At 34.9% G+C, this 22796-nt stretch overlaps 2 protein-coding genes across 6 annotated transcripts; one reads left to right on the top strand and one right to left on the bottom strand.

The window, feature by feature from the left end:
- Nucleotides 1-559: 559 nt before the first annotated feature.
- LOC115623383 (muskelin) lies at nucleotides 560-4363 on the top strand. The gene is made up of 10 exons (XM_030517685.1): nucleotides 560-869; nucleotides 970-1182; nucleotides 1249-1730; nucleotides 1846-2447; nucleotides 2506-2724; nucleotides 2793-3035; nucleotides 3102-3187; nucleotides 3245-3401; nucleotides 3453-3594; nucleotides 3648-4363. Exons 1-10 carry the CDS (start codon nucleotides 673-675, stop codon nucleotides 3887-3889), a joined length of 2583 nt encoding a protein of 860 aa, XP_030373545.1. The 5' UTR covers nucleotides 560-672; the 3' UTR covers nucleotides 3890-4363.
- Nucleotides 4364-8921: 4558 nt separating this feature from the next.
- LOC115622166 (G protein alpha q subunit) lies at nucleotides 8922-21566 on the bottom strand. Of its 5 annotated transcripts, XM_030516073.1 has the most exons (11): nucleotides 21426-21566; nucleotides 19944-20740; nucleotides 14379-15257; nucleotides 12747-12931; nucleotides 12527-12681; nucleotides 12253-12381; nucleotides 11837-11965; nucleotides 11378-11507; nucleotides 11162-11315; nucleotides 10674-10781; nucleotides 10107-10410 (listed from the first exon to the last, which is right to left on the bottom strand). In XM_030516073.1, exons 3-11 carry the CDS (start codon nucleotides 14494-14496, stop codon nucleotides 10328-10330), a joined length of 1191 nt encoding a protein of 396 aa, XP_030371933.1. In that variant the 5' UTR covers nucleotides 14497-15257; nucleotides 19944-20740; nucleotides 21426-21566; the 3' UTR covers nucleotides 10107-10327. The 5 variants fall into 5 exon arrangements, with proteins under 5 accessions (XP_030371925.1, XP_030371915.1, XP_030371933.1 ...); XM_030516065.1 differs by lacking the exons at nucleotides 10107-10410; nucleotides 11837-11965 and adding an exon at nucleotides 8922-9881 and having other exon boundaries at nucleotides 21426-21564; XM_030516055.1 differs by lacking the exons at nucleotides 10107-10410; nucleotides 12253-12381 and adding an exon at nucleotides 8922-9881 and having other exon boundaries at nucleotides 21426-21562.
- Nucleotides 21567-22796: the final 1230 nt, after the last annotated feature.

The following is a 22796-nucleotide window of genomic DNA, read 5'->3' as shown; positions in this document are numbered from 1 at the left end:
TCTTTAAAAGGAACAACTGAACTAAGTCTTTGGGAACAGTTTCTGTGGTTCCTGTAGTATGTTATTTCCACCTTTGAACAAATTGCCTTGGCAGACAATATTTGCGAAATTGAATAATATTTTAAAATAAGAGTATGTGGAGTCAACAGCAAAACAAGCCAAATCCATATATGTACATACATGCTAATACTTTTACGTATAGTCACAATGTCTTTTCTTTGCTTTTTTTAATAAATACATGTAAACGAATTTCTTTTATTTCAATTTAATTTTGTTGTGCAGCATATATTTATTTGGTAATCGCTAAAACACTAATATTTGTAATCACTAAATAAAAATGTTCATATTAAATAAGGGTCTACCAAATCAAAAAAAAAAGTCCATTATACTAAAGAAACGATAAAACGAACTATAAATAAATTATGTTTATTTGAACTGGATTTCCTAACTCTACTGGGGAAATATTTTAGTGTGACCAAAGTGTGAGTATGATAAAACGGCCGAAATCACCGCGAAATGGGAACAGCAAGCAGCAGCTGCTGGTGCTGTAAACGGGGCAGAAGCAAATTAAGAAGAGTGGAGGAAATACTCTGAATCTCGAAACTGAGACTGTTCCAATAAATATTGTAACCCAGTGAAGATACCCGCAGTTGTATCTATAATTAAGTAAAAATGTCATCCTCTCCGACTTCCAGCAGCCCAACGGATAGCTCTAACAGTTCGGTTGCCGTTTCAATTGCTGCAGCAACGACCGCGCCCGCACACAAACAACAAAACGATAGCCAAAAAACGTTTACGTTATCTGAAAATGAGCGCCTTACCTTTGAAGTTTACCGTTACTCCAGTTATTCGCCAAACTATTTGCCCGAGTAAGTTTTTTTTTACACACACATACATATGTATTTGAATTTCATAATTGTTGCGAACAATACGGTACATTACCGTTTAATTTCCATTGCAAATTTTCAGAAACGTACTTGTTGACTGTCCCAATGATCAAACATCACGCTGGTCCGCCTACACAAACAGCCCACCGCAGTACCTCACACTAAAGCTTAAAAGACCCGCCATAGTTAAGAAAATAAAATTTGGTAAATTTGAAAAATCGCACGTTTGCAACATCAAAAAGTTTCGCGTCTTTGGCGGCTTGGACGATGAGCACATGGTCTTGCTCCTGGAAGGGTAAGATCTAAGAAAATCTGTGCCATCTACAGGCAGTACCGGTATGACTTTCATCTCAATTTGCAGGGGGCTTAAGAACGACAATATACCGGAAGTGTTCAATCTGCGTTGCATGACTGAGGATGGCTCCGAAAATCTACCAATACTTTATCTTAAAATTGTGCCATTGCTGTCGTGGGGACCATCGTTCAACTTTAGTATTTGGTACATCGAATTGCATGGCCAGGACGATCCGATGTACACATGTGCGCGGATGAAGAACTATAATACACTACGCGAAATTGAGATTATAAAGCTCTGCCTGAAGCACTTTCGGCAACAGGGCTATGTGAAGGCGTTTGAAGCGCTGCAGGAGCAGACAAACGTCCGTCTAGAGCATCCGCTTATAAGCGAACTGCACAAATACCTGGTAGTGCAAGGTGATTTTGAAAAGGCAGAATGTTTTATTGCCGAGTGCATTGATGAGGGGCTAATGGACGAGTACTTGCTTAAGCAGGACTACAAGCATGCCTGGCACATAAAGCAAACCGAAAGTGAAATAAAGCCTGGTAGGTACATATTTTTGTTAAAGCTCTGATAGGTGCAGCGAACTCAGTCATTGATAAGCATCCAATAATGACCTCGAACTCTTCTGATAATCGCATTGTTTTGCATCCGTTATAGGCAATCGTGGTGGTCATCAACTGGTGGTCGATACCAAGAAGCGTCTCATATACTTGTACGGTGGCTGGGATGGCTACCAAGACCTCAGTGATTTATGGGTGTTTAAAATCGAGTTGGACGAGTGGGCCCTGCTTTGTGAACGATCTGAACTTTCGAACGGTCCAACTCCACGATCCTGCCATAAAATGGTATTTGATCCAATCAGTGAAAACATTTTTATGCTGGGTCGTTATTTGGATAATTCGATACGCACTTCCGACTATATCAAGAGTGATTTCTATTTATACGATACGCGCACGCGCAATTGGATGCAAATTTGTGACGACACCAGTCAAGTGGGTGGGCCACAGCTCGTTTACGACCACCAGATGTGCATAGACACCGACAAGCGTACAATCTACGTGTTTGGTGGCAAAATACTAACGCCTCGCAGTGTTAATGCCACTGGCTCCATTGAGCCAGAGTATTCCGGTCTATTTTCATATCACATAGCGACAAATACTTGGACACAAATACTTGTGGACTGTCATCATCCGAGTGCTGCGCAAGCTGATGTCATGTCGATTAAATCCCGCATAACCCATTGCATGGTGTTTCATAATGTGAGTGAATTGAAGTGGATCTGTTGAATTTATCGGAATAAGTTTTTATGCTTCACAGAAACAACGAAAATTATATATTTACGGCGGTCAACGCGGAAAGGAGGATCTCGATGAATTTCTGAGCTATGATGTGGACACGCAGGCCATTTCAGTTCTTAATAAAGAACATCAGCATCAGGGCACTGCGACCAGTGCAGAGGCAAAATTTGAACCATTACCGGGCTTCACACTGCGCGCCACCATTGATTGTGATCGTGATGAAATTTATATATTTTCCGTAAGCAATACCAAGCCGATAAAATATTAAAATTGTATGTACGTGTATATACTCTTGAATTGTGACAGAGTCTAAGCAAGTTAAAGGACCGCCGAGAAATGCAAAAAGTGGAAACCTCTAAGACATCGAATTCATTCTGGGTGTACTCCCTGCGTAATCACAAATGGTCGCGCATCTATTACTCTTGTCACACTGCTCATGAGGGTACATCGATTAACATAGCCACCGTTTTGGGCACCAATAAGAACTCTGGTGTTGCCGAACCGTGTCCCCGCTATGCGCACCAGCTTGTTTATGACGAGATGGCTAAGGTATGATCAACTTTACTTCATTCTTTTTTTTTTTTTTGTTCATCTACATATGTATTTACATTTCAGACACACTATCTCTTCGGTGGCAACCCAGGAATATGCCAAATGCTGCAATTGCGTTTAGATGACTTTTGGCTGCTCTGTTTGGAAAAGTGAATATCTTGAAAAAGTCTCAGTAATAGTTTTATATAATTTAATTGTGCTTCTAGACCGAAACGCGATGAGATACTAAACCATTGTCGGTATTTAGTGCGTAAGTTGCGCTATGAAGAAATGACACGTAGTGAGCCTCTGGTTGCCATGCAATACCTAAGACATCAAATAGCTGATGTTATAGATCACAACGACGCCGAGCAGTTGCACAATGTGAGCACTATCTTAATGTTAATACCATTTGTAATACCTTATTTTACATAGTTCCATAAATTGGCTTCGCTTCTTTTTAAAAATCACGATTGTGCAATGGATCAAAGTCCTTTAGCCACACCCGCCTTGTGTGCTGATACTGAAGAGAAAGCTGAAAGTGCATCTGGTGCTGGCGATGCAGATATTCCGAAAGGTTTGCTATAGGTTTGACTCGAAATGCTAAACTAATGATAACATTTATTGTAGACATTGTGGCCGTGAGTCCTGCCGAAAATCTGTCTATTGAGTCAAATGATAGCACAGCAACATCCGGAATTTCGGAGGCAGCATCGAACACCTCGGCGTCGTCGAGTGTTAAACGCGCTCGTCGCGATAGCAGCTATGAAATGAAAAATCGGCGTGCTTTTCTATTCAATAAATTGGTGCAATTAATGCCACCAAGCATGGTACAGCCTGAACGAAACCTCAGCGATTTTGTGGTCATGTAGAGAAAGACCCGCTTTTTAAGTTTACGACAGATTCTTAGGATTAAGTTGATCAGTTGATGCGTATTTAAAGTCTAAAGTAGAGGAGCTAATGTGCTAAATGCTTCATGTGATGTTTAGTTGATGTTTTGTTTGTATTGTGAAAAAGTCAGCCAAAGTTGTATTCAAAATGTAAACCTGGCCCAAAAAAAAAAGATGATTTTGTGATAGTGAATTTTTAGTAAAGTACCGAAGGGCTCGATTTTACAAGGCTTAGTTAGCTCTTAGTAAATGGATTTCAATCAATGTCTAGAACTGAATATAAACTCTAACTAATAGGCATGTGATTTAACTCGGCGCTGCAAAAACGAGCTTAAGTCCCTGCGGCCGATTTGTAATATCATAAAATCGCCCCCCAAGTCTGTAAGCGAAGAAAACGGTCGACGGACTTTAAAATATATAATTAAGTTTTGAAATAAATTCTTTTTGTAATTTTCATGTATGTGTGAACTCATTTTATGGACTGGGAGACAATAGGGCCTGGTTTCGTTGAAATTTATCGATGTCGATTTGACTGATGTATATATTGGAAAATACAATTCGATTTGGTTTGAATTCGAAACTGTTTAAATGTTTCATAAGCCAATTAAACCGCAATTAATCATAAGATAAAAGAGAGAAATATAAGCAATGTGGTTTTTAATATATTATCTTTTTTTATTTTTTAGGTGTACATAGATATTTTTTCATCTTTTTTGGAATTATCTAAAAAATTTCTTAGTTACCTTTATCATTGTGGTTGCGCCACTTCATACATTTTCACTTTCTGTCTGGTTGTTTTTTGAATATATTTCAATGACAAGAATCTAGACTCGCAAACACATGCGGGGCGCCAGCACTAATGGGTGTAACACCACAATTTGTAATGTAAATTTTCCGTAAAAAAGTCAATTAATTCAAATGCAACAAGTTGAAAATGTTACACGCATTCTCGGCTGGCCCAAATATATATGTATATATATATATATATAGTATATATATGCATGTGTGTGTACATAAGTGCGTTTGCCTTAATCATAGGTTAAGCATGCATTTAATGTGATGTTCTTTTTTTGTCCGATTTTTTGCTTTTGTTGTTGTTGCTGTTTATATAGAAATACACACGTTACAAATAGTTCACATTCAACATTATGCCACACCAAAGTCATAGCTAACTTTTCTGCAATTGTTTTCATATTAAAGTTTATAAAGTATCCTAAAGTTTTTGAATATCATATAATAGTACCTATTCATGTTATTCTTGTTTTACAATAACTTATATTTAAATATTTATCTTTAAGAGGGAGAGAGAGTTTTTATTTGTTTATATTCAATCGTCAGCTTCCCAAACTATCTGTCTGTCTATTAAGTATGAATTTTATTTAATATATAGTTTTATTTCTTATTCAATTAGACCCACCGAACTCTCCACATTTAATCGCTCTTACATCCTATTTGATCTGACTTAACTTGATTTGATTTCAATGTTTGACATGCTCAAGTTACATAAAACATTCAAATTGATTTCTTCTCCACCTTGGTAGTTAATATTCAATATTCTGACACGCTCATACGCCCTTCAAACTAAATTACTTACACATGTCCATTGAAATTATTTATCTTTAGCTTGCAGTTCAAAATACTTATTTCCGTTCTCTGTTCGCAGAAAATCATATTTCAAAATTTGTGTGCTTTGAAAATTCCTTTAGCAATCGTTTACTTCTCGGATTTTGGTATTTATATAAATGTATAACTAGTCGTTTTTAGTTTCAACATACCAAAATTATAAATTGTATATAAAAATACAAAATACATACATTAAATATTACATTAATGTGTGTAACAATATTCACTTCAATCATCTGCTATCGACTTTTTCATGTACAATTTTTTATATTTTCTTTTTTTCTTATTTCTGTTTTTTTTTTTTCAAATCGTAATAAGTAATTCAATATGTACTAATATTTACACACAAATTGCATAGAGGGTAGGTAGTAAGCTGAGAAACCAAACAACTAAAGCCAATTAACATTTATGCTTCTAAACAATTAGTAATAATATGCATTTAATAACATCTAATCTAGTGTGTATTTTCAATCTCAAACTGGCTGCAGAAAATAACTATTGTATGCTGAAAGTCTACATCTTGGAACTGGGACTCGGTTACTCAACAAAAAGGGGCTTTAAATGACTATATCCACGAAAGAAAGGCGTGTGTTGACAATAAACCAATAGATATCTCCGCTTACATGCTTTAGAGCATATTCAACATAATCTTCGGATCAACAGGACGGACACAATGATCATAAATCTAACTAATGAATAGTAGATTCGCCATGCCAGATAGAGGCTAGTGATTTCCAGATATGATACAAATAGGTATAGATTTTACAAAAAAGGAAAATGTAGCTTCTTAATTATTTTGTTGAGAGTATACGAGTACATGCATATGTATGTATATAGTATGTATTGTTTCTTTTAATATACATATGAACTTTACTAGGGGTTTGCTGAATTTGATGAGCACTAGAAAGGCACAAAACTCCAAATGAAAATAAATAAATTTGCAAATTTGTTTACTTTCAGTGAAACGGTGAGAGTACAGAGCTGAATGTTATGGAAATGTGTGCTATATGTGTGATCTGATCTACCAAATATAGTATGTGGGAACCTAATTAGTAAATTGATCATGAAACCGCCAAATATTGTTGCAATCGAACTAAATATGGTACTCGTATTGCATATAAGAAATGAAAATTTGTTATTTTTGTAAGTCGGCCTATACATATGTATGTAAGTATTTGTAACAATAACTATATAACCCATTTAAATATGCGTACATACATGTAGAGTATTTGTGTATATTCGCGTATAATAAACGCTATGTAGGTATAGGAATTTAGTCGGTCTTGTTATTTTGTTTTCCTTTTTTATGATCCAAATCGCATATCGCCTATATCCAACAGTTGACGGCCTGCGATCTGCTATATATGTATGTATAAATGTAGTCATTAGCATTTGCTTACAAATGGCTTATTTTTGTTTCTTTTCTTTTGTTTTTGGTTTTTTCAAATTGGTGCGTTTTTGCATTTGCAATAAACTCAAAAATTCTCGTGCATTGCTGTTGAATGTAGGAAAAATGAAAAGAAAACAGTCAAATGAAAATCTTATGGCTCTTTTAACTGCTCGCTGATGCAATTCTTTGGACGGAAAACTATATATAATAATGCATATACATATACAAAATGTCCAGCGCGCAACTGTGTGTATCCCCAACAATGCCACATTGGATTTATGTATATAAGTTGTTGTTTTTTGTTTGTTTTTGTTTTTTGATTGTAAAGCGGCCTATAGTCCCTCCCAGCCCCCCTCTTCGCTTTGACAATTTTTATCAGTTGGCGCTGTTTGAGTTTCACGAAAAACCTAAAATGTTTGTGTCTTTGCTCGGATTGGGACAACAGTATAAAGAATTGTTGTTCATTTTCAAATACACACTTACATGCCTACTTGAAATTTGCATTTTAATATCTTATTCTTCTTGCAATTGCATATACGAGTACATATGCATGAGTGTGAGTTTGTTTTATATATATTTCTTGTATATTATATTGTACATATTTATATATATAGTATTTTTTGACTTATTTAAGCTTTTTAAAAGCTAATCAATCAATTCATTTATATCCATCAATCATAAAAATTCTTGAATCATTCCTCATCTCATTTACTATACCTCTGTCCATGGATTAAAGCTTTATACAACACACTGTTGAATTTTACTTAAAAACTAACAATAAGACGCGTTCATGCACGGTGTTATGGTGGAGTTACACAGTTGTTAATGGAAGTTGGGCTTTAATGCTTCGTGTCAACTGTTTCGTATATATATAGTAGATATAAGTGAGGTGCCGTAAAGAAGGTTTAATCACTTAGAAGTATATCGATTTTTTTTGTTGGAACAGGCAAGTGTTGTTAGCTTGAGAATGTGTTGTGCTGTGGTTTCCTCACTTCTTACATTTGCTGAAAACTATAAAATAGAATGGACAAATCAATGGGGTCTACTCAAAATCAATAAAGACACTCTCCATTCCTAAGTCTAATCGAACGAAAACTTGCCTTAGAACAACTGTCACATTTGTTTCCTTGACTGGATGTCAAAACTATTAGCGACGGCAACGATCAAGGGAATTTAATTTGTAAATGTTTAAAAAAAAACAACCTCCCCTATTATGGCTGACGAGATCGTTGTCGAAACAAAGAGTATTAATTTAAATAATAATAGAAGAGAAGATAATGTCAGACTATACTATTGTCAACTAATTCGTACCATTTGTGTATCCATAAGAAAACGTCCCCAACTGTCTTTGTGGCTTTGTTTGCTTCAAGCAATGAAAATAAATAATACAGTGATGCAATAATGTTGTTCTAAGCTAAAAAAAAAAGTATAAAATTCTGAAAAACATTTGGTTTCATGTTTATTTTAACATAAATAGTTTTTGTTCTTCTTATAATGTGCGCATCTTTGTTATTAATTCGTTTAATATTATGTATATTATTTATTTAATATATATGATACACATTAAATTAAATTAAAACGAAAAACAAAACAATATATTGTATGTACCTATCAAAAATCAAACAGACTTAACGAAATTATATTTAAATGTATGAAATCTTGGCTACTTTCTTTTAATTGATAACAACTCGATTTGTTAATTATTATTGTATTTAGGAGTTACTCGCATTTAATTGCAATTTAGCTGTTGTTTGAAGTTATATATATATATGTATATATATAAAAAGAGAATGGCTGCCTGCTTTGGCTAGACATTAGAATTTCATTTTAAATTGTTTTCCCTTTTGTTTTCATATAGCTTTAGATGCTGTATTTGCTTTAATCTGATTAGATATCAATAGCTGTAGTGGTTCTTGCTGATTTTCTTGTTGTGGTTCTGCTGTAAAGCAGCCCTCCATAATTGTACAGCTCCTAAATGTGTTTATGGACTGCACACCGATATTATAATGCCAACGTTCTCTCGTGGATTTCATTTATTTGATTACCTACATAGTCATCTGTGATTTAGTTTCTGCCTTTCGCATTTCTCTTGGATTAGTATGATTTGTAATTTACACTGAATGGTACAAATTATTTATTATATATGTTTATGCGTGTATGTTTGTATATATGTAAACAATATTTGCAATATTTACGGTATTATCTTAATAAAAAATACAATATTTTGCTGCTGGTCTGCACGGATTTGTTTACAGCATTTTTTGTTTGTTTATACATTTTTGTTATGTACTCGTACTCGTATGTGTTCAAATTGTTATGAGAGTGTCTAACATATATGTATGTATTACATTTATTTAGTTGTTGTTGTAATTGTTATGAAAAAGTTGTTGGTTTTCTTGTTTATTTCAATCTAATCATTGGTTGATGCAGTAAAATTTTATACGTCAGTCGAAAAAATTGTTTCCATTTGGTTGATTTTTTTCGACGCCTGATTAAATTTAATAAAAAATGTTCTTGCTTTTGCATTTTATTACAAATGTTCTATAGTATTGAAGTTAAATGTTATTATTAGTTATCGTCTCAGATGGTTGTTGTTGTATTATTATTATATTATTATTAGCTACTATCGGCTCTGTTCCACCCAAATCAAAATGTACATATCAGTATCATCAGTATCAGTATTATTATGCTACAATTTCTGTTCTTGTCCTGATGTTACAATGTTACAATTCAAGAAAATGTTCGGTTTTACTGCTTTTTGCTTTTTCTTCGGCAACATCCTTTTAATTTGTATGCGAAAGAGGAATTATGAATATACATATATATTTGTATATATATAATAAAAATCACAAAAATAGTTGTTTGATCCAAATCCAGTTCAGACCAAATTGTATTCCTTAAGGTTTGATTGGAGAATAGTATCCTTAACAGCTGCAAACACAAACCTTATATTTTCAGTATCTGCGGGAAGAGACAAAATAAAGTTTTCAATTTAGAAAAGAATTGTAATTTAGAATTCTGTTTACACAGCACATTCGTTCCTTCAATTTACCCATTCGTCTCATAACAATACACTGCTAAAGAACCTTGTTTGCCCGGTAAAAGTAATAAATAAAAATATTATTAAAGAGGAAAAAACAAGATATACAAAAACTAGTTCATGTTTTCGTTGCGAAACAACATAAATAAATATAATGTTTTTTATTATAACACGTGCATTTTAATACATTTTAAAAGCCAGTGGTTTCGATGTTTGCTCAATTTGTTTCGCTGTGGAATCAATTAAATTCGATTACAACTATATATTATTAGTATTACTATTATAATAAGCACACAGTTTTCAAAGTCATTTAGATCATACGTAATAGTCGCTGGTGGGTGGCATTATTCCCCAATTGCCGCAATGCTTAACCCAAATTGAATTCCTTAAGTGCATTTTGCATAATTGTATCTTTGACAGCGCAGAACACAAGTTTGATGTTTTCGGTATCTGTTTTCGCGAACCGAGGCGGTAGCGGCAGTTGTTGGAAATAAATGAAAAGAAATCATGATTGTGGTATACAATTTTTAAAAAACTTATGCTGAGCAACTAGCGCGTTATACTCGTACTTTGGGCGGGCAATACGGCGAAAGCGTTAACTACAGTTTACCTTTTATTTTTGCGAATATGTAGGTATTCCCAAACCCTCGAAAATCGACTCATCCAGACACACACACACATACACACCCATCCACACACTGGGGAGTACTTACCTGTAGCACAGGTGAAATGAGAATAGATAATTTTTTCCGAATCTGGATTTAAATCTACAAACATGCGCAGTATGAATTCACGGGCTGCTATTGCATCTCGCTGTGGACCTGTCGTAATGTAAGCCAAATAGTTTGTAATGTTAAAGCTAGCGCAAAACTACACAATTAGCATAAGTGTATGGATGATGATGATGATATTGATTTTCCTTTTATTTCTAGCACTTGCAAAGCAGAATTTATTTAATAAATATATAAATATTTTCGGGATCAACCTGTGGCCGTGGTAAAATGTGAATAACATTGACGTTCGGGATCTGGATTGCAGGCCAAATACTTTTTCAAAACAAATTGCTTGGCCGCGGCATGATCGCATTTTGGACCTGCGTCAGGTTTTAGTTTTATAGTTTAATTCATTCAGGTAATTTATTGGATTGATATCAGTAGAGTTGTGCATGTTGTTAGTGTTAGTGTTCAGATAAAATGCTTACCATCGTATTCAGGAAAATAGTCTACCAAATGCGAATACATAATTTTCTCCTCTAACAAATCCTTCTTGTTCAGGAAAAGAATAACTGAAGAATTTTGGAACCAAGGGTAGGTAATAATAGTTCTAAATAAAGCTTTTGATTCCTCCATACGATTCTGAAAAACAAAACAATTAACTGATGCTAACTTTGATATCATATAAACAAATATAAACTCACCTCGTTATCAGATTCGAATAAGATTTGATCATATTCCGAAAGCGCTACCAAAAATATAATTGATGTCACATTCTCAAAGCAATGAATCCACTTTCTTCTTTCCGAACGCTGACCACCCACGTCGACCATTCTGTTTATTATTTTGTAATTTAAAAAAAGGGAATTAATACAATGCTTAATTACTCGTATATATAAATGCGAAAGCAATTTGTTAGTCAAGCAACAGCATTTTTAAATTAAAAGCACACAGAACATAAACTACAAGTAAGTACAACAAAAATATATATTTATAGTCATCCCTAGCAAATTTACGTTAACATTTCCTAATGTATCAAGCACTTAAATATACAAATTAAAATACTGATAGCACTATTTTAGCTCCTTATACCAACTGTATTTTTCATAGCAATAGCAGCAGAGCACAGCTAGAAGAACCAATTGTATAATTTAAATAGATACCTAAACACAATGCCATCCAAGTCAAATGGATACTCAAGAATGCCAGTAGTTGGCACACGAGCACGTAAAATATCCTGTTCGGTAGGCAGATAGTCTGCCTGCTCAATGCGCTCTAAATCGCTTAGATAGCTACATACGTTAAATGTTAAAAATGATTTGTTAAAATATAAGACTTAAGTTAACTGAATTATCAGCGGCTTAGCTTGGCTTGGCAACAGAAGAGTGTTAATTATCAGTCCGTTAAAAGGTCCTAACACTAATATTTTTGTCCCATTTATTTGGTTTTTACGTTACCACCACCAATCATTTGTATAAAATGTTATCCAAAACTTATGAAACAACACACAAAAGAACTTAGGTATTAATGAGGTTAATAGAGAAAGGCATGCATTGAACTTGATTTTTGTTTAAACTACCTAAATCGGATTTCTTCTAAGTCAAAGGGATACTCAATAATCCCCGTTGTCGGCACACGAACTCTTAAAATGTCTTGTTCAGTGGGTAGATAATTTTTTTCAGCCACGCGGTCGAGATCCATCAGATAACTACGTAGGATACAAAGTGAAATTTAGTTACGTAAGTGGGGAAATTTGTTTTTTTTAATGTACGTGTACGTATACAATAAATGTCTTGTGTCAATACACCATTATGTTGCGGTCTCACAGCCACTTTTCGCAACGATCAACTCACTATTTAGCTGAATCTGTTAGTTGATATTCCCTTCGGCGATCGTAGCATTCCTGGATTCCTGCATCGGCCCACAAGGTTTTGATGGCGTTCAAATATGGATCCTCAAATGTTGTAACTGTTTCATAATCAATGCTCATGACCAGATCAGCAAGCTCCTGATATTGCAAAAATCCAAATTATTAATTAATGTATTCAATATGTTAATTAAAATCAAACTTACGCTATGTTCTCCCACTCCATACGATATTTTTAGCATATCCATGGCCTTGATCATTGATTGCATGGCCATGAAAATGTTTTGAAACACCAATTTGATGTATCCACGCTTATCATCGTCTGAGTATCCGCTGCCGTGGATAATGCGCATCTGTTTGATAAATGTTGATTTTCCGGACTCGCCAGTGCCTGCAAATACAGATTTATAAATAATATTAAGTATAATATTTCACATATGTAGGTAGTTTAGGTAACTTAATCAATACGGGACAGAATCAAAGGCGACAAGGTCTAAAAGTCGCTGATGTAACATATATTTTTAAAGGGTTACGTTTAAGTTTTCACAGGTGCCTTCAATGGAAATTAATTGGGAAAGTTATCATCATTAGTAATTACCGAAACCCAGAGTTGATGCACACAGAAAATGCATGTATCTTGAAAAAGAGCTGACTAGGCCTTCTATTAGGTGGATTGTTAAAGAACAGTCTAGAAGTCGACCAATGAAGTGACAACTTTGTATTCAAATTTTACCACACACCAGTAATCAAAAGGCTTGCATATAAAGGATATACATACTTGTATGTATGTACATTTCACTCTTACACCTACATAATTATGTGGGATAATTACCACACAGGCTGTACAAATTCGTTGAATTAACAATTTGAAATAAACTTCATCCCAGCATTAAGCAAGTTTCTGTTTAAAATTGCAATTAAATCCTATATATGCATATACATAAGTGTATGTGGCATTTGATTGTATATTGTTAATGAGACACGGCAACTCAAAGCATTACATTTTAATGGGTACGATTTGCATTATCTAAAAATTTCCTGGAAATAAACAGGAGGCACCATGTTTGGAAATGAAAAATCAGATTACCAATGTCGTAGACATAACTCAGACAATAGAACTTTCCATTTCGGGGCGCATTGGGGCCTCCCGAACGAGCAACACGTTGCAGTCATAGGGCTTCAATTATTTTTAGGGTGGTGCAACCTTATGTGGCACAAGTTGGTTTCACATCTAGCATTTCTGTATGTTTATTATTATTGTTGCTCTGCTAACTTTCTTGCTTGCCTGGAATGTAACGGCAGCTACACTGTGCTAATTAGCAGAAATGTGGCGTGGGCTGCCATTGTTTACTCCTGCAGGATGATAATTGCATTTGGTTCGTATAAGTGGAAAGATAACGAACGTAATATGCAGTCAGCAAGCTGGTAATAAAATTAGGCTTATTAATTGCTACATGCATCCGACCAAACTACCGACTTCATGGATAGCTGACTGACTGGCTTTGACTCTGGCTCCGATGGATGCGCCGCTGCTGCTGCTGCTGTTGTTGTCATGGTAATGCATGTGGCATGCGGAATACACGTGTGTGTGTGTGTGTGTGACACAGAGACATAGAGAGTGCGACAGACAAACCCCTTCATGCGTCAATGTCAATGTCAGTTGCGGAAGACGGTGGCGGCTTTGTTACCGCTACTAATGAACTTGTATTACATTAATGGAACAATATCATGGCCAAGGCTTCAATTTAAGTAGGGAAAGTGATATGGAGTTTAGCATTGCTTTAAAGTTATATATATTCGAATATGTTGTTGGTGAGCTGGAGTTTATAAATACTTACCCAGTAAAAGAAGCTTAAGTTCGCGACGCGCATCTCGCTTGTCTCGGCGCAGCTGCTTCTCGATTTCCTGATTGATGCGCTTTTGTTCCTTGGCCTCTTCTGATAAACAGCACTCCATGCTAACTAGATGTGGGGACGCTTACGCGTTCTGTTGTTGCTGCTACCACTGCTGCTCCTCCACCTCCTGCTCCTACTCTAGACTCCGTCTCGTTAGATGGTTGTCGGCTTCTGGTTTTGCTCGATTAACTAATAGGAGCAATATTGATCTTTGTGGCTAGTTCAGATCAGAGGCTTGTGGTTGGGTGTTGGCTGTTTGGTTGCTGTTCTCCGTGCTGAATCATGCAGTTTATTTTCCACAAATGGGCAGACCTAAATATGCTGATGACTATATAACTTCGTTTTCTGTTGTTCTGCTTTAGTTGTAATCCCTTGGGCTTTGCATCATTTGTGTAAATGATTTATCCTTTTGCTTTTTTGTTTTCTCCTTTCTTTATCTTCTATTCTCGATTGTAGTTGCTCGTGAGCATTTGTACTTTGGCGTTGCTCGCTGTTTCCTACGACACTCAGGCTCTCTTTGGCTATTGCTTTCTTTCCTTCAAAGGCGTTTTTTTTATATTTGTTTTAAATATATTTCAATATGTCTACTCTACTCCACAGTTTCTGCTCCTGCTCCAGGGTTAACGGCAATGCAAAATCTTTTGGAAATTACGTGTAACTTCGCTCCTTCTGCTTTAATCTAAATATCTATATTGTTGACCAGAATTCGGTGCATTTAAAGGCTTTTCAATTAAGACTTTAACACTGATAAAACATAGACGTCGACATGTGTTTACTGCTCTTCTTGTGGTAACCCATTTACTTTCAAAATTCCATGAACATCTGCAAAGAAAACCGTAAATGTTACATTTAGATATGTATTTTTAATAAACGAAAACACACATATTATTTTATCCTAATAGACATGCAATTTGTGCAACTTGTGCATGCTTCTTATTTAATACAGTTTATCCGATGTAACAGGCAGAAGAAGAATCAATTTAAAGATATCCATATGACCATAACAGCTAGGGATTCGCATCCTTGTTGTGTAAGCCTGTCTTCTCCATATTCAGACCAAATTTATTACGTAGAACCGTACGGTGCAAATATCTGTCTTACATGAATAACTTTTTATAAAGACACCGGAAGCAAATTTGGTATTCCTTATTGTGATTATAATCTAAAGTTTCGATAAGATCTATTCCATATAAATAGTTGGTGAAAATAATTTGTAAAAGAAAACACTTTTTGTTTATGAATATATGTCTACAGAAAATTGGGTCTTTAAAAAAGTCTTTTTTTTAACATGTTTGCTCACTATAATTATTTGTTTCATTAAAATCCATCCATATAAGAACGTTTGGAAAAAAAATTATGTTAGTTCATTGTGGTGGAGAGAGAGAGAGAGAGAGAGAGGGTATACAAAAACGGACGCGCGCAACTTCACCGGCCAACTAGTTTTACACTAAATAAATAAACACAGTGGATGCCAGAGTATGAAGGATAACAAAGCACGCTTTTTGCATAAATCAACTTAAATAATTGTTGCGTTGCTATTTTTTTGTATATATCAATCATTTTAAACAACATTTGAACAAATCAAATATTTACTTTAGTTTAAACTTTTGCACTCATTTATAGGTAAAATATAATTGATTTAAATGTGAGAGGCACCGACCAAAGTTGTTTGCTCCACGAAAGCCCGCAACGTTATGTCCAGTATCAGAAATTAGCATTTCATATTTGCCTGGAAGACGTCTGCCTGTCTGTCCCTGCCCCTTTAACCCTCTGCCACCTGTCTATTTCCCTACTTGTTGGCAAAAGTACTTGCTGGCCGTGGCCGTGGCCAATGGGCTGGCCTCAGTATGCGCATGTACCTCCATACATACATATATATGTATATATACATATGTACACCTGCCTGCAGCGACAGCGCAGCAACTGCGATTTATCACGGGCATGTTAGTGGCGACAAGCTTCGGCATACGAGCTTTTCGAAGAGTCGATCGCATTGCAGCAATCGGCGGCAACAGTCCACCCCCCGATATGCGGAACAGAACAGCTCAAAGGGCAGCCATGACCATCTGTTGAAAGGTGGCAACAGATTCAGGGAACACTGTACAGAGCCGACGTTGCGACACTGCTACGAATGCGCTTCATGGTTAAGGTTAATGCAAGAAAGCTGATTTTGGAAAATGTATGGCTTCACAGGCCGGTCTAGTGTGCGCCCCAAACTATCACACTATCTCACTCTTTCTTTGTCATATACATACAAACAATATACATATGTGAATCAAATTCTGGCCACAAATTGGTTTTTATCAAGAATTATTCCGCCCTCTATTTCTAATGAGGTTTGATTTCCTTTTAATTTATACTTAGCTTCAAACAATGCAGTTTGCTTAATCCTTAATTGGAAATTATATGAATGTTGTTTAAGTCGGCATTTAAATTAATCGTAAATTTATTGTTTAGAGCGTTTTTGATTTTATTCAATTTGTTAGTATGTTTTATTGTCTTACTAAAATATTCAAATTAGATTATACTTCTTTATGTCATGAAAAAAAGTATCTTTACTTTCGTACAACTTGTATGAGAATAACAATTCTCTTTTCTATTTATAAATGAATTCAGTAGAATAAGTAGTTTCTTGTGTTTGTTGTGGTGCCTTAGGCTGTTGAAAACATTGTAAAATTAAAAGAGCGTCGAAAGGAACTTATTGATTTAAATGATTAAAATTTTGAGCTTTATAAAGTCAGTTCCGATTTTACTTTTACTTCTTCTTAATAAATACAAGATGCAAGGCAACAGTATAGGTGTATGTATATATAGAATAATGTAGAATTAACACTTAATTTGTGTAGCAAAATCATTTTCAAGTTCATTGTTCAAATTACGGGGAGGGAAGTGTATGAATGTTAAAATAATATTGAAAACTCCACCAATCAGCCCATTATTTATTTCTACTCCATGCATTTTAATGAATGTTTTAGATCATCTTTAGATGGCGTCAGACTTATTTCTAATGTCCTGTTTATACCAATCTAAAGAACCATTTTCTGGTTCACTCTAGTCCGCCTTGGACTATTTTGTCTATGTATGTGTGTGTATATGTATACATATGTATGTGTGCCGGGTTCGCCGACAGCGACTAATATCGAGTGTTTGCTAATCCAATTGAACGCGTATACATAGAACCGACATAGCAAATGGTAAAGTTGCCAACTGTAGAAATAGAATATGGGTACATCGATGGATAGCAACAGACCACTGCTATATAGATTGAGAGTTGTACAAGTAGATGTATGCGTACGCAAATGTTATAATATATGCAGGCTAATGTAAACACATAGCCATATATCCATACAGATCCAGCTAAACAATGACATTTCCGATTTGGTTTTACATTTCACACTATGTAGTACATATGTACTGACAATAATCATGACAATTGGATGTCATTTGGCACGGGTCGAGCATTTTCTTATCCCCCAACACCCACCCCCATTCGCACCTCTCACGACAAGTCAACACACAGCGGAAGCAGACATGCCCAGATTAGTTGGCGTTGTCACAGCTCAACAAAGAAACGCTTTTATTTGAGCGAAGCAACGAAATCTAATTAGCAGTAGTCAGTGACTAGGGCAAGACCAGGTCACTTCGGGGCCCAGCTGGCATTATCAGAGCGCATGCAATTGGCGCAAAACAAATGTTTTAACAATGGAGTGTGATTTTTCGTTCCTCGCTGTCAGCTTAAAATGGTTAAATGCTATAACTTTTAGCCACATCGCATCCCCAAAACGTTGCCAGCATCGAGAACAACCTGAAAACAAACTGTTGCATTTATTCTGCTTTACATACATATTTACATATATGTATGTACATACTTATGTAAGCAGTGGGTAGTTCTAGCACATAAAATCGACCTTTTCCTATAACATGTCCTTCTCATATTTTGGCAGTTTTTAGTAGCTTATATACAAATATTCAAATAAAATGCCAGTCTCTCAAAATTCTGCGTGCGGTTTCTTGCAGCCAAGCTGCTCGCTCGCTTAGTTAAGCTATGCTGTTGCGGTTTGTTTATATATTGTATAAATCATAATAAACACACAGGCCAAGCGGCATGAGTAGTACGTAGCACACAGATATACCTCAACCGTTGGCGGTTGCCTGGCATTCTAGAATAGGTTTTGTGGAGTTGAAATACATATAGTATATATTTATATACACACATATATGCGAACCGACAACGCTTTGTCACCGATTCTTGGGCTACGCTACTAAGTGTCAACAACGGTAACGCAACGGTGTATAGATAAGCGATTTAAGATAAATTCCAATTTCTGGTGACTAGCGCATTAAAAATAAGTGACTTAAACAAATACCTACATATGTTCAAAATTGCTAGATTTACTTATACGGGCATTCACTTTACTGCCTGCCTAGCCACTTGCTTGAATATGATAAGTTCTTAATGAATGATAAATGGAAACAAAAAAAAAAAAGAAACCAACACAAAAACAAAATGGCCTCCAAAACTGTAAAGCTTGGCCGACTTCATTGCTTGACATCCGTTATGTTCCATGGCATCTGTTGAAAACTATAAAAACTACTGCTATAATGCTAGGTAGCAGTTCCTATTCTAATTAATTTCAAATACGACAGTATTTCTCATATTTATTCTTAAGATAGGACGTGTAGCAAGGTAAGATCGTGCAAGTCCAACTTTTTTGTAAACTCTATACCCGCTGCCTCTCCCTATGACACAGTTCTTTAATCATGGTACATACAAAACTAGTAAGTACTGACTTGCCTTACGATATCTTCATAAACAAACAAGAGACATAATCATAATATCGCCACTGTGCTATATGCATTGCCATAGCAGATCTAAAATGGAATGACAAGCGAAGCTTCAGTTTGGGGCGTCTTGTCACACTAATAAATTATCCTAGGACTCACCGATAGATGTTTTCTACTGTCAGTTACATACTTTGCATAAGCCTAACATACCCATTTTACTCCTCGGGTACCGGGTATAAAAAGTTATCATACTATGTGTGATCAGTCGGTGCTCTGACAACTATATATGTATTATAATGTATATGAAGTTGATGGTTGGCTGCTGTATTACTTGTTGATTAAATACATATATTTATGATGTGTCTTTTCATACTTATGAATGATGAATATATGTACCATTAAAGGGAACCATAATCAGTAACTAATAGAGTGCGGCAAACAGCGATCGAGAAAACGACGTATTCGCAAGTTTTTAATCAATATTATAATTTATCAGTTTTTTAAAGTGATTATTTCAGATCTATATTTTTATGACTAGGTATCCATTCTATACTCATATGTGATTTAAACATTAAAAGAGAAGGTAAATTAGTAATAGGGAGATGTTGGGGGCACCTTCAAAGTGGAGGATTAATTCGGCTTATCTCTACATACATATGTATGTTTATGTCATTATGATATACCTCTACAGAGCATAATTCGAGCTTAATTGTTTGTACTTACAGGTTAAACCACTGGTTGGTCTGACGTCGACTACTTTGTTGTAATAGGCAACGACGAGATGACGAGATTTGCGAAATATGCGATGTGCCCCTTTTATTAAATGTGTGTGTATTGTTGTTTCAATATTAATACCCGTTATTTCCTAGCACTAAATAATAAAAATGTTATTTTGTTTTCGTGTTGTTTCCCTGCAGTTAAGTTGAATCGGTGTCGTTTTGGATACATGTATTGCTATATGGTTATGCATATGAGGTGATGCTTCTTTAGCTACAGCGTCTGCGGTTCCACGGTGTGCTTACTTTTTACGATACGATTTCAATTAGACGTGTATGTTTTTAATCAATTAAAATATTTTAAAAGATAACAACGCGGTTTTAAGTTGAAAGCATATCTTTTTGTCGGTTGATGTTGATTAAGTTGCAGTTGGAAAACATTGTTTTAAGGAACGTGTTGGTTAAATTTTTGTTTACTGGTGCGTTACACAAAGATCTAATTGCGTTAAAAATTTATTGATGTTTTTTTTTTTCAAAACAGATTTTTAAATTACTTAAATTTGTTACGCTTTTCTATGCTTCGGGTGTTTTATGTTCTCACTGTGTATGTTTGTTTTCTTTAAAACCAGTTTATAAATGCTAGTTTCAACAAGTATGCATTTTATTAATTTTAATTGTAATATAACTAGGTATGACAAAGATAAATTTATTTTTCACACGCAACACTTAATCGCTCCTCTTGTATTTAATTTTCTGCATTCTTTATACTTTTTGTATTTATTTATTTTTCTGTATGCATTGGAACTGCAAAAAGAATAGAAAATTAATTTCGACTTGAAAAGTAAACACTGCGTTTCCAACTCGACTCTTCAACCCAACCCCACCCCCAGCCAGAAAATTAGTCAGTCAGTGGGCCAGCGATTGTGGAAATCGTACTGTGGGTTCTTTATTTGAAACTATTGGTTGAAACCATCACAGAATTCACCCAAGTGTGTGGCGTTTGTATACAATTAAAAATGGTGATTTGTTTTCTTTTTTTTAACAATTACATATTACTGCATTTTTTTTGCCACCCGCAAAATTATCTTAAATATGCCAAAACACGGTGTTTGTTCTGGCAAGCAGTGCGACCGTGTTGTCACCGCTATAGCTGTTTCGCTTGCACTTCTGTGTTCGGCGTACTGCTTTACCGACGAAACGAATACACACAAGAGCGACGACAACGACGGGCGAGGCCGAAAAAATTGGTTTTTTGCCACAAAAAATGTTGGTGGATCTATTCGGAAATATGTCTATATTGACCCGTCTTTGAATGCTGATCATAAATATATACACTTTAAGGTTTCGCGCACGCATAAGCACACGTAATTTGCACCTTCAAAGCACAAGCACACACACTCAATTCAATAGCAATTCATGTCCGACTAGAAATGGCTTCTGGCTGGGGCTGGATTTTGATTGTCGGTGCGGATTTTCATGCGAAACTCACAACATATTTGATTTTGCATTTTGCGGTAACTTCGACGCACGATCCGTAGTAACTCTTTTCGTTTTATCAGCTTATATATTCTTAGTTATTTACACTTTTTCGTGGTCGAATTAACTTTAAAAGACGCTGAGACGCTGCACGAAAAAATGTGCCGATGTATCGATAGTTCAAGAATTCGATGTTTACGATAAGTACTTATTACAATTGGTAATATAATCGACAGGTTTTACAATCGAATACAATAATAATCGATATTGTTGTCAAATTTATTGAAATGACAATAGTATTTTTTTTTACCAATAACCACATATAAAATATTGAGACCTTCTGATTAATAAAGGTATATTCAACTGTAGCGATAAAGCCTTCGAAATCGATGTTTCAAATAAAATATGCAATATTTTAACTGTCATTAAAAAAGCGATGCCAGACAACCTTGTGCTGTCAGGTTTTTAACGTTATAGGCAACACTAGTAGTCAAGCACAAATCTGTTTGCACTAAAAAAATGTAAGCTTTAGTAAAAGTCTTAAGAAAATAATTGATCGATGATGTGTTTACATCGAATATGCTTTTGACAAAGAGAAACAACATATCGGTTTTGTTTAATCTACGATTTATTTGTTTTCTGTAAATTATTATCATTTGTTCAGTATGTTCATGCGATAAATAAGGGTTAACATTAATTAAATAAAGTTAAAATAATAATAAAATTTTACAATATTTAAAACAAATATAGTTTAAATTATAATTGTTTTTATAGTGTTCTGCGATATAGCATTACTTCTTCTTCTTTTTTCGTTCTGTATGTATAATCAATCAAAAATATGGGTTTTACATGATATATTCAGAATTTAATAAAGTTAAAGTGCATTTAAATCTGTTACTGACTGTTGGCATGCGTTTTATTGTAAATCTGGCGCTAGTTGGGTATTATTTATTTTTTCGAGCATTAAACATTTCTGGTTTGTTTGTGTTTTTATGTTTTCATAAAATAAAGCTACAAGTAAAATTAATATAATTGAATAAAATACAATTAGTTTGTTTTTGATATGCCCAAAATGCCCGAAAGTAAATTTCATGTGGCGATTTTTCCTCAAAACACACATGGTTGACTATAAAAACTCGTACAATTTCCAAAATACATACATATACATACAAGAATTATTCAAGATTGTTCTTTAATTACAAATTAGATAATTTTTATGATTTAACTATGAGCACAATGTTTTAACAGGTAATATAGTATGCATGTATGTATGTTTGTTTATGCTTTTAGATTTTGCTTTGCTTAAAAACTAAAAACGAATTTAAAACGTTTTCGAAATATATGTGTAGTTTTCAACAATAATAAGTAGAAGTGTTGGAAGCAC

Source organism: Scaptodrosophila lebanonensis, unplaced genomic scaffold (genome assembly GCF_003285725.1).
Source record: "Scaptodrosophila lebanonensis strain 11010-0011.00,11010-0021.00 unplaced genomic scaffold, SlebRS2 tig00000001-arrow-pilon, whole genome shotgun sequence".
In the NCBI taxonomy this organism is placed as follows: Eukaryota; Metazoa; Arthropoda; class Insecta; order Diptera; family Drosophilidae; genus Scaptodrosophila; species Scaptodrosophila lebanonensis.
Note: the sequence above shows the minus strand (reverse complement) of the source record. Positions and strands in the feature narration are given on the sequence as shown.